Source organism: Psammomys obesus, unplaced genomic scaffold (assembly GCF_907164565.1).
Source record: "Psammomys obesus unplaced genomic scaffold, mPsaObe1.curated_primary_1811, whole genome shotgun sequence".
In the NCBI taxonomy this organism is placed as follows: Eukaryota; Metazoa; Chordata; class Mammalia; order Rodentia; family Muridae; genus Psammomys; species Psammomys obesus.
The window spans coordinates 22,246,462-22,262,633 of NW_026590062.1; the positions used below are offsets into that span (position 1 = coordinate 22,246,462).

The following is a 16,172-nucleotide window of genomic DNA, read 5'->3' on the forward strand; positions in this document are numbered from 1 at the left end:
TTCCAGTTCCTGCCTGGGAGCCATGGAGTGGTTCCCCAACAGAGGAACCCGAGACATAGGGTAACGTAGAGCCAGTTACTTAGAAAGTAATTAATGTATTTAGGGCAAAATAAAACATCCTTAGAAAATTTTTTCTTTTTGGCTTTTTAAGACAGGTTTTTGCAGTGTAGCCCAGACTGGCTTGGAACTTTCCATCTTGTTATCTCAGCCTCCTGGGAGGGTGTTGAGATTACAGGATCTGGCTGCCAAGCCCAGATTCCTGGAACTCTTAGTGAAAAAATATTTTGAGGGCTTCCCAACTCTTCTAAAGTACTGTGTTGCTAGCTGCTGAGGTAAATCTAGAAGCTCCTCAGAGGCATGCCCAGGGTTGGACAGCCCCAGCCGCTGAACGGTGGGCGGTCAGGGCCATCTGCAGGACTGAATGCAGGTGTGGTGGCCAGGCTCTCTGCTTGATTAGATGCAGTGCCCTCAGAAGCGGGGCTTGCGCTTGCGACCGGTGTACTGCGTGTCAGGTCTCACCTCCCTGCAGACAGAACAGACCCAGGAGAGTGAAAAGCTCGGAGACCGCAAATGCAGATGACTTCTTGGCAGACACAGCATGGCCCTCTGTGGTGGCTGATCTAGAACCACCATGTATTCACATGTTAATTGCTTGTCCCCAACCCCCAAGATTCTTCCTGTTCTGTGAGCAAACCCACACGTATACCAATTGATGCTATGTAACCTTGCCTCCAAAATTATCCCTGATTGGCTAAATAAAGTTCCTACAAACCTTGGTTCAGCATAAGTGAGGTAGTTGGAGCCAAGGCTTGAAGGCTTGGAGGACAGAAGGATCATGGGAGGGGAAGGGAGGAAGGAGAGAAGACAGGAGAGGAGGAAGGAGAAAGCGGAGTCGCCATGGGTTAGTGTAAAGAAGAACCATATGGCCAGGAGGAGCCTGCTCTGAGGATCGGTGATGGAGAGAAGCAGCCCAGATAAAACCATGTGCAAGTACTTATGGAGATTATGGATGGGAAGTAAACAAGATAGGAGTGATTAAAGCCAACAGCATGGGATATGGATCTGGGAGACAAAATAATAGTTTATGGGGTTAGTTTCTGCTCAGTTCTAGTGTATAGATATATTAAAAATCTAACAGGTGTCTACAGTCTTTTATTGGTGATAGTGGGTTAAATAACAACAGCCATAAAATTCTATGAATTAATAGTAAATATTATTAACACTATCCTACAACAGTGTTCCCTGCCTGCCCAGCCCCAGGCGGTACTCACTTGCCCTGGCGCCTGCGCCTCTCCTTCTTCTCCAGGACCCACTCCCGGCTCTTCTTCACCAGGTCCCGCCTTGCCTTCTTGTGTGGAGGAGCCCTGGCCAGAGACAGAAGTGAGAGGATGGCTCAGCTGTGAGAGGATGGCTCAGCTGTGCACAGTGGCAGCCCTAAGGCCCCTTCTCCCTTTCTATAATCTCCACTCTGAACACCCCCGCAACAGGACCAGAACCCTGCGTTAGCAAAGCTGGGGGGTGTGGTCCTGCCCCTGCAAGGCATCTCTGGAGATGGCCTTGTGTCTGGCCACCTTGTCCATGGGGTGACTCCAGAGCCTTGTGGTGTCCACGGGAAGCCACGGCACCTTCATAGTCTTAACGCGGCCACTTACAGTCCTAATGGAGGTTGGGGTTCAATGTGCCTAGAGAAGCCAGTGTCACCCCCCCACCCCCATACACCCCCTCCCCCACTCCAGCTTCTGTCAATTGTCTGAGGCTGGAAAACAAGGCTGCCTGCTCACAGCAGTCCTGACGAAGATGCACCTCACATGCTGATCTTGGCCTCCAGCCCTGGCTGAAGAGAACGTGAGCCCCACAGCCCAAAGGACAAGAGGCCCAGGGAGAGAGGGAGCCTGCTCTCCCACCCAAAGCCACATTCCCTTTCGCTGCTGGAAAGAAGTAACCAAGCCTAGCCTGAAGGAGCTACTAAGTACAGACTGAGGCCCATGGGTGCAGGCCAGAGCCATGGCCTAGCCCTGCTGAAACCTCTCTCAGCAGTGGCAGAGCAGGGGTCCAAGAGCTCCTCAGTATCTGTGTTGGGCCGGGCTGTATGCAGCCACTCAGGCCACCAGGAAAGAAGGCAGGCCGTGTGCCAGAGGTAGCAACAGAAGGAAGGGAAGGGCAGCCATGCAGGTGAACAGCAGGAATCGGAGAGGTTGAACAGTATGACACACAGCCATGCACACTGTGGGGTGTTAAGAATGGCTTGTGACAGGAATCTGGAGGGCCCCTAGCTGCCAGAAAGAAGACAAAGAGGGAAGGAAGGGACGTGGTGGAGTGAGGAAGAGAGGGAAGAGGGCGGGAATAGCCCAGAAGAGCACGGACGGACTGACAACCATTCCAGTCAGTCACAGACACTAGCATGAAGCTCAGGGACCCTAAGATGCACGGAGGGGATTTGATGCCTTAGCTGAAAGAGGCTGAGGGGTGGTAGTGTGGTGGACAGGACTGGAGGACCCTGCCAAGTGTGCCAAGAAGAGGAATGTGCAGGCTCGCACAGGAAGCTGAGGCACTGGCTGCCCCAGTGCCTGGCCTGAGGAGGAGGCAGACACAGTCCAAGAGGCACAACTCACTTTGGTGCTGCAGCTGTGTCTAACCTAAGGCTGGGGGAAAGCAGAGAGTACTAGCCCTGCCTCCACCTGGTCCCTGCAGCTACGCCCCTTACCTCTCATTGGTGAAAGTGGACTCGGTGGCCTGCTCTGCATCCTGACTTTCAGTCAGCCCCTGTGGGGAACAAAGCTCTCAGTCACCCTGGAGCTCACTGCCCCAGCACAGAAACACCTGCATCCAGGCCTGAGGAAGCCCAGCAGGCCCGAAAGACAGGCTACAGGGGTGGGCGTTCTTTCCTAGCACCCGCAGAAGGCCCAGATGGGGAACCCTGGCCACCGCAGCCCTCCCAGCATGCTCCTGTATTGGGGAAAACAAGGCACAGCCTGGAAGCCCAAGGCCCTTACCTTTGGCAGGGAGGTAGAAGGCCCAGAAAATAGACAGAGGTAGAACCTGAAATGAGAGAGGGCAACACGATGCCTGGCTAACAAGGCCTAGCAAGAATAGAGGAGTCTTTTCCTGTTTCTTTGGGGGCCCTGCCCTCCTACCCAGCATTCTTCTGTTTATACAGTCAGCTGTGTAGACAAAGGCCCAGTGCTCTGTATGTACATACACATGGAAGTCAGAGGTCAGCCTTAGCTGTCATTCTTCAAGACACTATCTACCTCATGTTTTGACAAGGTCTCTCACTATTCTAGGGCATATCACTAGGCTTAGGCTGGCTAGCCAGTGATTCCCCGGAGATCTGCCTAGCTCCCTTTCCCCAGCACTGGGATTACAAGAAAGTATCACCATGCCTGGCTTTTTGTGGTGGTTGTTTTTTTTTTTGTTTTGTTTTGTTTTTTGTTTTTTTTAATGTATATGAATATTTTGTCTACATATACACCTGCACGCCAGAAGAGGGCATTGGTCCTAAAGGACTACAATTATAGCCATGTGGGTGCTAGGAATTGAACACTGGACATCTGGAAGAACAGCCAGTTCTCTTAGCTGATGAGCTATCTCTTCAGCCCTTGGTTTTGTTTTTTGAGACAGGAGTTTCTCTGTGTAGGGGCTGTCCTGGATCTCTGTAGACCAGGCTGTCCTTGGGCTCACTGAGATCCGCCTGCCTCTGCCTCCCGAGGGCTGGGATTAAAGGCCTGCACTACCCCTCGGCATGCCTGGCCTTTTAACATGGGTGCTGGAAATGGGAGCTTAAGCTCTCAGGCTTGCACAGCAAGCACCTTACCCACTGAGCCATCAGGTCTGCCCCTGGCACTTACTTCTTTGCCTTCGCACTGTTGGGGAAGTCCACCACCACGCCGCCAGTGAAGCCTGCCCTTGTGGCTTGGACTGTGATCAGCTCCAGCTAAGGAGAGGGGTAGGGAGCGGATGGAGGGAGAAAAGCTCCAGACCTCAGCCCTCCCTGGACAGAGGCTAAAGTGCCCTCTAGCTGGACTTTTCCAACACAGAGGTCCAGAAAGGCACCCAGGCAGAATGTGGGCAGCATCCAGCCTCGGCAGCCCCACCCCGAGGGAGTATCAGAACAAGCAGTTCTGCTCATTCCCATGTTCTGGTGCAGGGACCCATCTCTCTGCCCTCAGGAAATGAGTGATGACAACTAGACCAGACTCCATTCTGTCACTACAGAACCATCACTGTCATTCTAAGCCCTAACGCATGCTACACAGGGCAGAACTGCTGGGGCCCTCTCACCTGCCCCATCTACCCACTGGACTATGGAAATGAGTAACATCATAGCCCATCTGGCACCACCTATCTGTTTTCATGTCTCTCAGTTATGGGATGGAGGCCTCGTGTATACATGAGTGTGCACCCACTGAGCCCACCTCCAGCACCCCCACCCTTTCATCTGTCAACAGAAGACACAGCAGCCTCCCCTTCACATACACCCACCTCTTGGGGAGCCATCTGGGGTCACAGTACCATCACTAGGGTGCCCTTTCTCTCTTCTCCACCAGGTGGCATGAATTCCTTGTTCTGTCATGGTACTCGCTGGCAACAGGAGAAAACTGTTCTACACTCCCCCTCCCCGCGGCCCTAGCTACCTGCTCACCTGCTCCCTACCTGCTCACCTGCTCCGAGTTCTCAGGGTACAGCTGCAGGACGGCTCGGGCCCCTCGGGCCTGTAGGCAACAGAAACGTCATGACAACTGCATAAGTGTTCTGTGGAATCATGACGATACTCCTTCACCTACTAAATATTCACGGAACTCCCATCACAGGCAGGGCACCACTCTTTCGGCTCAGAATATCAACAGGAACAAAAAGCTCCTGAACTTCTGGGGCACACAGCTGGCAAAGCTGGCATCTACCTTACAGTTGTGGTAAGAGGCAGAAAGACAACAATTGGGGCAGATGGTGCCTTCCTATAACCTAAGCCTTTGGGAGGCAGAGGCAGGAGGATCATGCTCAAGCCCAGCCTGGTCTATACAGTGAGTCTCTGTCTCAAAACAAGAGACAAGGAACAAAAATAACCCAGTGAGTGCTGGGATTAAAGGTGTTCACCCTGGGCTGCAGAGATGGCTCCATGGTTAAGAGTGCTGGCTGCTCTTCTGGGGGACCTGGGATCCATTTCCAGCACTAATGTGGCAGCTCACAACCATCTGTAACCTCAGATCCAGGTGATCTGATGCCTTCAGCTGGCCTCCCGCAGGCACCAAGCATGAATGTGGGGCACCGACATACATGCAGACAAAACATTCATACATGTAAAATAAAATAAGACAAAAAAGAAAAGAAAAAGGTACATGCCACAATGTCTGGCATAACATTTTTTTTTTTGGGGGGGGGGGGTGTTGGTTTGGTTTGGTTTTTGGTTTTTTCCCAAGACAGGCTTTGTTGGTGTAGCCTTGGCTGTCCTGGAACTCACTCTATAGACCAGGCTGACCTCAAAGTCAGGGATCCACCTGCTTCTGCCTCCCTAAGTGCTGGGATTACAGGCGTGCACCACTGCACCTGGATGAAATTGTTTTTAATAAAAAAAAAAAAAAAAAAAAAGGCAATGGAGGGACTTGCAGAGGACAGGGGCACGTTGGCAGGTGGCCTCTGTGTGCTGGGCATGGTGTCCCTGTCTTCACTCAACCAAGTGTCTCAGATGTTGACTGTGGTGGCCCTGGGCTGAGTGTCAGCCCTTTGCATGTGGGCTTTCTCTTTTGCATTTTGGAGAAATCTCTGGTTGACTCTGAACTTCCTAGGTAGTCAAAACTGCCCCTGAATTCCCAACTCCCCAGTCTCTGCCTCCAGGTGTTAGGCTTCAACGTCTCTATCACCACCCCTAGCTGAGTCTCCACAGGTTATGTATTCCCTCATGAGACCCCTCAACCTTGCCCCTGAACTCTCAAGGCAGGAAGGAAAAGGACACACAGCTATGCAGAGGAAGAGAGCCTATACTCACAAGGACAGAGTAGAGAGAAGAAAAGAAGCGGTAGAGGCGCCTGGCGGGGACATCCGACTTCTTGTTTGCGTTGCAGAGCCACTGCACGGCGGAGATGCTGGAAAGGAAGGGGCCAGTCAAGAGAGACCACCGCCCTCCCCAAAGGCTCCTGGGCACTCTGCCTTTAGCCACTATAATTTGCTGCCTGGAGCTCCCATCCTGTAGAGGCCAGTCCACAACACACTAGCAGACAGGCCAGCACTCACTTCCTTCATGGGTTCCAGGACAATGTTTTCTCAGCCAATGACTGCGTACCTCCAGGTGCCACCAATCAAAGCAAACCCACCGAACAGTGCTCACACCCGGCCACTCCTCTGCCTTTTTACACCCCTCTGCTCTATCTATTAAGGCCCCAGATTTCTCCTTCAGTTTGTTTATGTGATGGATTACATTGATGGATTTCCGTATGTTGAACCACCCTTGCATGCCTGGGATGAAGCCTACTTGGTCGTGGTGGATGATATCTTTGATGTGTTCTTGGATTCGGTTTGCAAGTATTTTATTGAGTATTTTTGCGTCAATGTTCAAGGCCCCAGATTTCAAATCTCCTCCAGCTGCATTCTTCACTGGATACCCTGGACTTGCTTTGTAGAGCAGGCTGGCCTCAAACTCCCAGAGATCCACCTGCCTCTGCCTCCTGAGTGCTGGGATCACAGGAGTGTACCACCACCACTGAGGACATTCTTCACTTCTGGCCCACCCCTACTCACTGCTTTGCACACCAGCCACAGAATTCCATACTACTGGGCTGGCATGAGCAAGACCTTCAGTTTGCTCTCTAATACTACAAAACAAAACCAACACTTTAGCCAGGTGGAGTGCACCTTTAATTCCAGCACTTGGGCTGGAGAGATGGCTCAGAGGTTAAGAGCACTGGCTGCTCTTCCAGAGTCCTAAGTTCAATACCCAGCACCTACATGGTAGCTCCCAACCATCTACACAGGGATCTGATGCCCTCTTCTGTAATACAGGGATACATGCAGATAGAGCACTCATCTATATAAAATAGATAGAGAGATAAGATAAATCTTTAATCTCTGAGCGCAAGAGGCAGGGTAGTGGATCCACATAAGGAGTTCAGGCCAGATAAGGCTACATAGTGAGATCCTGTCTTTAAAAACAAAACAATCTCTTTCTCTGACACACACACACACACACACACACACACACACACACACACACACTTCACATTTCTTTAATATTATTGCTTTAACTTTGAGTCAGGACCTGCCTCCAACTTGTGTGACAGAGGATGAAAAAAGCTTGAACTTTTTTTTTTTTCTTTTTCGGAGACAGGGTTATGGAATAGCCCTGACTGTACAGGACTCAATTTGTAGAGCACGCTGGCCTCAAACTCACAGAGATCTGCCTGCCTCTGTCTCTTGAGTTCTGGGATTACAGGCGAGCGACACCATGCCTGGCAATCTTAAATCTCCACCTCCCAAGTGCTGGGATCGCAACCATGCACAATAACATGTCATATTTCTAACAGTCATGTCAATACTCCAAAGCCAATTATTAAAGCTTAGGTGCTGGAAAGATGGGTCACTCATTAAGAACACTTGCTGCTTGCAGGACACAAGTTCAGTTCCCATCACTACACCGTACCTAGAAACCATCTCCAGTTCCACTGTCCTCTAGCCATAACAGGGACCAGGCATGCAGGTGGTACATACAGATACACACAGGCCATACGCACATAAAATAAAAGTAAATTCATCTTGCCAATGACAGCCTGTCTGAAATAAAAGGTAGAAAGTGTCTGAGGACCAGACCTGAGGATACTCTCTTGCCTTCACCTATCTGTACCCACATACACAAGAATGTGCACACACACAACCATTTTTTAGCAGACTTTGTCCCTGTAAATCTAAAAACCTTAGAACATGTACATTTGCTTAACTACATTTATCTACTGTGCATGCATCCTGCTTCCTGTATGAGGCCGGACAATGATTAAGAATCCTCTTTCTCTCCAACATCTGTGTTCCGGGTATCAACTCAGGCTTGTTGGGTGTGGTAAAAAAGCGCCTATGGTCACTGAGCAGGCTCATAAGCCCTGAACACGTAACTTTTTACATATCGTGTAGTGACCGCTGCACAGACAGGTTTAGGAAACACTAGTCTACGAAATTTAAAGTAGAAAGTAAAGACCCTCACCTGATGCAACCATCAAAAGAACCTGGTCTGAAAGGGACTCCTTGGCCCATGTCCCCTAGCAACAGGTCTCCCTCTGTGTCTCGGTCCAAGGCAGCATCTACATTGGAGGAAGAGAAAGTGTGGGGATGGCTGCTGCAACAAGGAGGCTGAGGCAGTACAATCCCAAATTGGGGACTGGCCTGGGCTACATGGGAAGACCTTTTTTCAAACAACCAAAATCTTTTAGCTACTCCACAGTCAAGAGGATAGTCACCTTAGTACAAGACACTCACCTAACATGGCAGGGCTGATGTCAATGCCCACCCAATAGTGTCCTTCGTCTGAGATAAAATCCCCACTCAGTCCAGAACCGCAGCTGGAAGAAACAATCCACAGGGCTCACGGAGCTGGGCAGCAGAGATACTGTACCCAGACAACTGGACCCTGGGCCCCAGAACCTCACCCGATGTCCAACAGATAAGAGGGCTGACCCTCTGGCAAACTGAGGAGCTCCAATGCCCGCTCAGTCATCTTGGTCTGGATGTCAATCATCCGTGAGCTGGGAAGTAGAAAAACATAGGCGTGGTTATGGAATTCTAGGTCATATTTCTCCTAGACCAAAAGAGTCAGGAGAATGAAAAAAGGAATAATCAGCTAGAAGTAATTTTTCTAATTTTAAATTCTTTCCAGTTATTTCACTTAGTGCACACACACATGTGGAGGCCAGAGGCCAACTTGCTCAATTTGGTTTTCTTCTTCCAACATGAAGTTCTAGGAAACTGAACTCAGTCATGAAGTTTGGGGATTACCCCTGAGCTATCTGGCCAGCCCTTGCTCAACATTTTAAACCTACAATTCGAACTGGAAACCAACAAACTCAAGTGCAGTTATTAAAAATAGTTCCATGATAGGCATGGATGCTCCCACAAAATTCCAGCACTCAAAAGGCTGAGGCAACACCAGGAACCTAGGGCCAACCTGGGCTAGACCCTGTCTCAAAACAACATCAATAAAGTAGTCCCAAAAGTCCACTTGATAGAGTTGTATGTCATTTTATTGTGCACATATTCTACTAAAGTTTTTACTATATTTATTTTTATTTTGTGTGCTTTTTCTGTTTTGCTGCATGTATGTCTGTGTAAGAATGTCAAATCCTGGAGTTACAGACAGTTGTGAGCTACCATGTCGGTGCTAGAATTGAACCTGGGTCCTCTGGAAGGGCATTTAGTACTCTTATCCGATCCATCTCTCCAGCCCCTGTGCACCAATTTTAAGTGCACTAGCTGCAAAGCTGACAGAAATCGAGCAAATCACTCCACAGATGACAGTCAGTGAGCATCTATAACTCTCCTGGGCTTTATTCCTTAGGAAAGTGTGCTCTCAAAGAGTCAGCTGCCACACTTACTCAAATACAAAGATCACCAATGCAGAACAAGAGTTAAGGATGCTTATGGTAGAGCACTTGCTCAACATACAAGAGGCCCTAAATTCAATCCCCAGTACCTTCAAAAAACAAAAGATTCACCTCAGTAGTAACAAGTGTGTGCCAGGCCATCCATTCCATCCCCAGTACCAGAAAACAAAAACCTTACAGACTTGGTGACCTTGAGAAACATAATGCAGGCATGAGGTGTGCCGGTCCACACCTCCGCAGAACCAGAACTTGGGAAGCAGAGGCAGGCACATCTCTGAGAGTTTAAGGCCAGCCAGGGCTATATAGTGAGAGTCTGTCTCAAAAGTGAGGTGGGTCAGAGACAGTAAATGGAAGAGCAGAGGAGAGCGGCGCAGGCCTATAATCTCCGTGTGCAGACGGCTGAAGCAGGAGAGTCATTACAAGTGAGGCCAGCATGGCTACAGAATGTGTCCATATCGGAAAATAAAAGGAAAAACAAATTACAATCTATTTTGCTTCACCCCTTATACTAAATAATTATTTTTAGGCCAATATACTCAAAGTGTCATTTCAATATGTAATCAGCATAAAATTTCGAGATGTGTTTTGTACATGTGTGCATTTTTTCTTTATATTTGGTTACTCAGATTTACAGAATTTTCATATCAAGCTACTGGCTGCCATTCTGAACAGAAGACCCACAGCTGGTCTTTCTCAAACTAAAGTAAACAATCACACAGAATAGTTTCTATAGAACCGTACATGCTGGACAGTGCCTGTAATTTTGTTACTTAAGGTGGAGACAGATGGGTCAGGAATTCAGTCACCTTCACTACATATCAAGTTCAAGAACACCTGGGCTTTATGAGACCATGCTTCAAACAAACAAAACCAAACAAATCATTGTGTAGAGGATTCAGGCATTATGTCAATGGTTGCCAAGACAATTTAGTGCAATTATACATTTAAGTAAGGATCGTAATAAACCCATGATGACCAATACTGCTAATAGTAATCATTGCTTTCTGGGGTTGTAGCTTGATGGCTGAGTGCTTTTCAGAATCCTCCAGTGAACGGCTAGGTGTGGCTCAAAGGTAAAACTTCTGCCTAGAATTCCCAAGTGAGGGGTGGGGGTGTGGCTCACTGACACCGCACTTAGACAATATGACAGTACCCTACCTGTACCCTGACTACCGCCTACTTCACCACATATTTCAAACACACTGTCAAACGACCTACTGTAAACTGGACGTGAATGACTATGCCCACTTTGGTATCGAAGTCCCAAGATCTCTCCAAGAATTCGACGGTTTCAAGTTCATGTTCCGGGTAGCCGAACTGCATCTGCTCGGGTTCCCTCCTTTACCCCCACTCCCAAATTCTACATGCTTTCCACACACCCATAACTGGGGCGGCATGCCGATCCCGACCCTTCCCTCCCCTTGCCGCTCAACAGCGATGCTCTCCTTACTTGCGAACGTATTTCTGGGCTTCATTCTGGTCATAAAACTGTTGGGAAGAAAAAGATACATGGGATATGAGGGGAAGAATCCAAAAGCAGCCATTCTAGAAATAGACCAAGATCTGACGGGCCTCTCACCAGCTCCGGCGGGCCGCTGTGTTCCGGCCTCCGACCACGAGAAGCCATCTCTAGTCGCTACACGCTACTACCGGCAAGCCCAGGCGCAAAATTCAACGTCATCAATTCCGCGACCGCCTCCTAGCGCTCACCCTAAACGTTCCCCGCCTTTCCTCTTATTTGATTGGCTCTAAGGCCGAGGGCGGGGCGCCGCTCCGGCTCGCGTCTTTCATTGGCCGGCTGGGCGCCGTCCTGCCACCGCCCCAACATGGCAGCCCCGCGCTGCTTGGGGTGGCCGCTGTCACCGCTGTGGAGATTGCGGCAGGTCCCGGGGTTGCCACCAAGTTCAGCCGCGGGCTTGTACTCGCGAGTGAGGACTTACTCCCGGACCGCCCTCTATGAACTGCTGGGCGTCCCGTCCACGGCCACGCAGGCCCAGATCAAGGCGGCGTACTACCGGCAGAGCTTCCTCTACCACCCCGATCGCAATCCCGGGAGCACCGCGGCCGCCGAGCGCTTCACGCGCATCTCCGAGGCTTATCTGGTCCTGGGCAGCAGCGTCCTCCGCCGCAAGTATGACCGAGGTCTGCTCAGCGACCAGGACCTGCGCGGACCCGGTGTCAAGCCCTCCAGGACGCCCGCGGCCGAGCCCCCTCCTCCCTATACCCCTCGTGCTCACGGAGGCTTTCGGGCCTCTCCCGGGGACGGCCGCACTATGTTCGACTTCGACGCCTTCTACCAGGCGCACTACGGAGAACAACTAGAGAGAGAGCGGCGTCTGCGCGCCCGGAGGGAAGCCCTTCGCAAAAAGCAGGAGGAAGGGGCCAACAAGGGTCTCCCCTGGGACGACACCAGAGATGCCGCCTTTTTTGTCGTCCTTTTCCTTATCTTCGTCTTCGTCGGCTTTCGTATTTAATCCGAGGAAAGGTGGGAAGAGGAGTCAGCCCCCAAAGCTTGCCTTTCTTGACCTTTGAACGTATTGATCTTGGGTTGACTTGACCATCTCTACTGGCGTCCTCTTGATCCTCCGAGCACCCTCCAGCCTGGCCGGTGATCAACATAGTCCTCTCCTGTGGTCCAGGAGAAGGGGCTCTTCGGTGGCCAAGAAAGAGGCCCCAGGAAAAAGAGTGCCATAAAGCAGAAATTGAAGTGCTTTCCGAGACTCCTGGGTGTCTGCTTATTTCTAGACGTTGCCTTCCAGGTGTCAACCCCGCCCGAACACTTGTTCTGGTTTTAGCCGGAAGCCCTGAGCAAGGTTTGTCCCCTGCCACGCGTGTTTGTACCATGGTGGGGCCCTTCTTCTGTAACCTTTGAACCGTGAAATACGACTGGTTGGTTGTCCGATGCCAAAAAAATTTAATTCTTGTGGGCCTTGCACGAAATTTGTTTTTCTGTGTTAACCCAAGCGACAGGTGAGACTTGATCAAATGATGCAGCAGATGCCGAAGGTCGGTGAGGGAATGCTAGCATGCAGAAGGCACTGGGTTTAGTCCCCTGCTTTGTTGTCTTCGTTGTCAAAGGTTGCCGTTTTTTCCTGATGACGTTAAAACCACCTCTGTCTTGGGGGATCGAGAAAACCAAGCCCTTGAGTATGAAGAATACGGTTCTGTGCCTATATTTATCTAGGGTGTGACCTTGGGGGAAGGAGCTGTGTGGGCATAGGAGCCGAAGCCTAAACGATTTGCTCTTCTGAGGTCTGTCACTATTACTCATATCCTACTCCACAGTGCTGATGGAGGGTGTTGCTAGCTGGGCCAAGTTCATCCTAGGCCAGTGTGCCTGTCCTTGGGCTTCCTTTTACTAGCCACTTGCTAAGTGTGCAGCTTGTAACTGAGGAGACTGAGCGTGGCCCTTGCAGCTGCCGTGTTGGTCACAGGTACCACAAATGAAATCCTTCTAAAGAGCCTGTTGGATTGTGTGAGGAAGTCCAGCTGTGGGGTAGCCAGGAGTAGAAGAAGCAAGCTCACTGGTCAAGGTGGAGATGGAGTCCAGAATGTAGTGTGGGCAGGTAATCCAGGGAGGCTGAAGCTGGGGGATTCTGACCAATTACACAGCAAGGCCTGTCTTTAAGAGGGTACAAAATGCTAGGTGTGGTGGCGCACCCACACCTTCAGTTGTAGCACTCAGAAGGCAGAGGCAGGTGGATCCCATGAGTTCAGGGCCAGCCTTGTCTATATAGTGAGTTTTAGGGCTACACAGTGAGACCTTGTCTTGGAAAACAAAACAAACAAACAAAAAAGATACAAAAAAAAAAAAAAAAAAAAAGGTTGAAAACCAAGCATTTTAATGAGTTTTCTGGGAGGGCTGTCAACTGGATTTTGCGGAAATTTTTGATGTTGTTTTATTGTTTTTTTGAGGCAGTGTCTAGTAACCTAGGCTGGTTGAGAACTCTCTTAGTGCCTGATCTTAAACTCCTGATCCTCCTGCCTGCCTCTACCCTTTTTGTTTTGTTTTGTTTTATTTTGTTTTGTTTTGTAGACAGGGTTTCTCTGTGTAGCCCTGGCTGTCCTGGAACTCACTCTGTAGACCAGGCTGAACTCAAACTGAGAGATCCATTCACCTGCCTCTGCCTCCCATGTACTAGGATTAAAGGCATATGCCACCATGTCTGGCTTTCTGCCTTCACCTTCTGAGTCCTGGCAGGACAGATGTGCAGGACCATGATTTCCTCTGATCCCTGGGTTTTATTGTGTTGTTTTGTTTCTTACACCAAGCAGCTAGTTGTTAGTTGTGGTCAGAGCTGCAGTGGTCCTGAAGTCTCCTTAATTCTGATCCGTATTGGGAGTGGGCTAGGACATCGTAAGTAGAGGAGCACACAGGGGCCATGTATCAAGCCAAGAGCATACAGAGCAGCAGACCTCAGGCTGTGTGTGACTTGGTGATAGAGTACTTCCTTCAAATGTACAAGGCTGTGGGTTTCACCCCCAGCACCGCACAAACCAGGCTTGGAGGTACTGTCATCACAGTTGGGAAACAGTATCAACTACCGATCACAGGCTGGCCTAGAACTTTCCATCCTCTGCCTCAGTCTCCCGAGTGCTAGGACTTAAGGCATGGGTCACAGGGACACAGGAGGCTTTCGGGACCACTGCCACCCAGTGTTTCCTTGGTAACATTTTATTCTTCCCACCTCCCAACTACTGAGTTTTCCCTTTCCCTACTTCCTGTGTGCCCTGGCAAGGGAATAAACTTGGCAGTGGTCATTATTCACTGCCTTCTTGGGTTATTCCTCAGCCCCTGGCAGTGGAGGGAGTGGCTGAAGAAGGGGCTACAAGCCCAGAGCAAGGCTAAGTAAACAGCCCGAGTGGAGCTCAAGTACACAGTCAAGAGACAGGAATCAGGGCTGGAGAAAGGGCTCAGAGGCTAGGAGCGTGGCTGCTCTCCCAGAGGTCCTGAGTTCATTCCCAGCATCCACATGGTGGCTCACATCTCTCTATAATGAGATCTAGTGTCCTCTTCTGGTGTGCAGGCAGAACACTGTATACATAATAAATAAACTTAAAAAAATTTTTTAAAGAGAAGATAGGAATCAGAAATACATGCATCTGGTGATGTCTTTTTGCCAGACTGGTAAAATGAATAAACTGAGTAAAATGTTTTTTGGGTTTGTTTTTTTTTTTTTTTTGGGGGGGGGTGTTTTGTTTTTTCTGATCACAGTGTTGATGCCACTGGATTCCCTCCTTCTGAATTCCTTTCCACATTCTGGCAGGTCATTCACACAGCGCATCAAGACAGACGTAGTAACATGTATGTAATCCCAGCATGTAGCAGGCTGAGGCAGGAAGGCCTCCAGCTTAAGGCCAGCCTCGGCTATATAATGAGACCCTGTCTCAAGAAAGGTAGAACCAAGGCGTGGTGGTGGACACATGTCATCCCAACACTGGGGAAGCGGAAGGCTCACCCACAAGTATGTGTACCAGCTGGTCTCCATCACGAGTTTCAGTCCAGCAAGGGCTACACAGTGAGGCCCTGTTTCAAAGAGAGAAGTAGGGGTATACCTATGAAGTGGCTCGGTGGATTAAGGAGTCTGTCTTGTCTCTAAGCCCTGACAACCCTGGGACCTACACGGTAGAAGGAGAGAACTTACCCTGGATGTTTTCTAGCCTCCACATAAGCACAGTGGCATGTACATGTGTACATGCGTGCACCCACATACCACACAAAGCAAAACAAAAATAAAGAAATGATGGAAAGAAATGGAAAGAAAGGCCATGGTTGACTTAGGAGATCCCTACAGCGCCATGTGAATGGCCACCAACACTCATGTTGGGAAACAAGAGGTCCTGTATCTTGAACCTGTGTGTCTCCTGGAAGGTCAGCAGACCCCACGAAGAGAGAAGGAACAGCTGGCAAGCTGCCGTCCTCCCTCAGCGGCCTGGCATACACAAAGCCCTGGGTTCTAGCTGCAACACCACACACACGGAGCATGGTAGTGCAAACCTATAACCACATGATCAGTGAGGGCAAGAAGATCTGAAGTTCAATGTCACCCTAAGACACATGGAGAGTTTAAGGCCAGCCAAGTCTACATGAGATCCTGTCTATAGATAGGAGATAGATACATAGATACACAGACAGACAGATGATAGATAGATATGACAATCCCAGGCTGGACTGCTTCAGCTCAGCTTCCTGTGAGGAAGTCACACTGGCATGTACTGTGGGTGATGGCATAGGGAGCACCCTTCCCCATGCAGCTCAGACCCAGCTTGCAGTTTAGGTAGTGTGCTGTAGAGCGTCTGAGTGGTTAGTAGAGCAGGGATGGAGCATGCCTAAAGCCCTGGTTTTCAACTCTCGTGGCAACGGTGGAAATGGCGGTGCCATCGGCAAGTCCAGTACGTAGGAAATGGAGGAAGAAGGATCCTTCTTCTCTGGATGCAGTTGAATAAGCCTTTAATCCCAGCGTTCAGGAGTCAGAAGCAGGTGAATTGGAGGCTAGCCTGGCCTACACAGTGAATTCCAGGAGGGCAGAAGTTTTCTACTGAGACACTGTCTCAAACCATAACAACCACAAAAAAAAAAAAAAAAAAAAAAAGGAA

At 49.8% G+C, this 16,172-nt stretch overlaps 2 protein-coding genes and 1 non-coding gene across 3 annotated transcripts; 1 reads left to right on the forward strand and 2 right to left on the reverse strand.

Moving 5' to 3' along the window:
• Positions 1-75: 75 nt before the first annotated feature.
• Positions 76-11,250, reverse strand: Bud23 (BUD23 rRNA methyltransferase and ribosome maturation factor). Its single transcript, XM_055605866.1, has 12 exons — positions 11,155-11,250; positions 11,026-11,063; positions 8,625-8,720; positions 8,455-8,537; positions 8,183-8,279; positions 5,984-6,080; positions 4,662-4,712; positions 3,849-3,934; positions 2,994-3,039; positions 2,705-2,763; positions 1,272-1,364; positions 76-523 (listed from the first exon to the last, which is right to left on the reverse strand). Exons 1-12 carry the CDS (start codon positions 11,200-11,202, stop codon positions 469-471), a joined length of 849 nt encoding a protein of 282 aa, XP_055461841.1. The 5' UTR covers positions 11,203-11,250; the 3' UTR covers positions 76-468.
• Positions 1,745-1,876, reverse strand: LOC129676190 (small Cajal body-specific RNA 20). Its single transcript, XR_008720047.1, has one exon. It is a non-coding gene; the product is annotated as a small Cajal body-specific RNA 20 (non-coding RNA).
• Positions 11,251-11,346: 96 nt separating the features above from the next.
• On the forward strand, positions 11,347-14,731 carry Dnajc30 (DnaJ heat shock protein family (Hsp40) member C30). Its single transcript, XM_055605867.1, has one exon. The coding sequence runs from the start codon at positions 11,402-11,404 to the stop codon at positions 12,047-12,049; it is 648 nt and encodes a 215-aa protein (XP_055461842.1). The 5' UTR covers positions 11,347-11,401; the 3' UTR covers positions 12,050-14,731.
• The last annotated feature ends 1,441 nt before the right edge of the window (positions 14,732-16,172 follow it).

Excerpts from the sequence above, each read along its gene's own strand:
- Bud23 (XM_055605866.1), bottom strand. The coding sequence starts at position 11,202 with ATGGCTTCTCGTGGTCGGAGGCCGGAACACAGCGGCCCGCCGGAGCTG. Across the intron at positions 8,280-8,454 it reads CATCAGCCCTGCCATGTTAG|ATGCTGCCTTGGACCGAGAC; the intron begins GTGAGTGTCTTG and ends CCTCCAATGTAG. Across the intron at positions 6,081-8,182 it reads TCTTTTGATGGTTGCATCAG|CATCTCCGCCGTGCAGTGGC; the intron begins GTGAGGGTCTTT and ends CTTCCTTTCCAG.
- Dnajc30 (XM_055605867.1), top strand. The coding sequence starts at position 11,402 with ATGGCAGCCCCGCGCTGCTTGGGGTGGCCGCTGTCACCGCTGTGGAGA.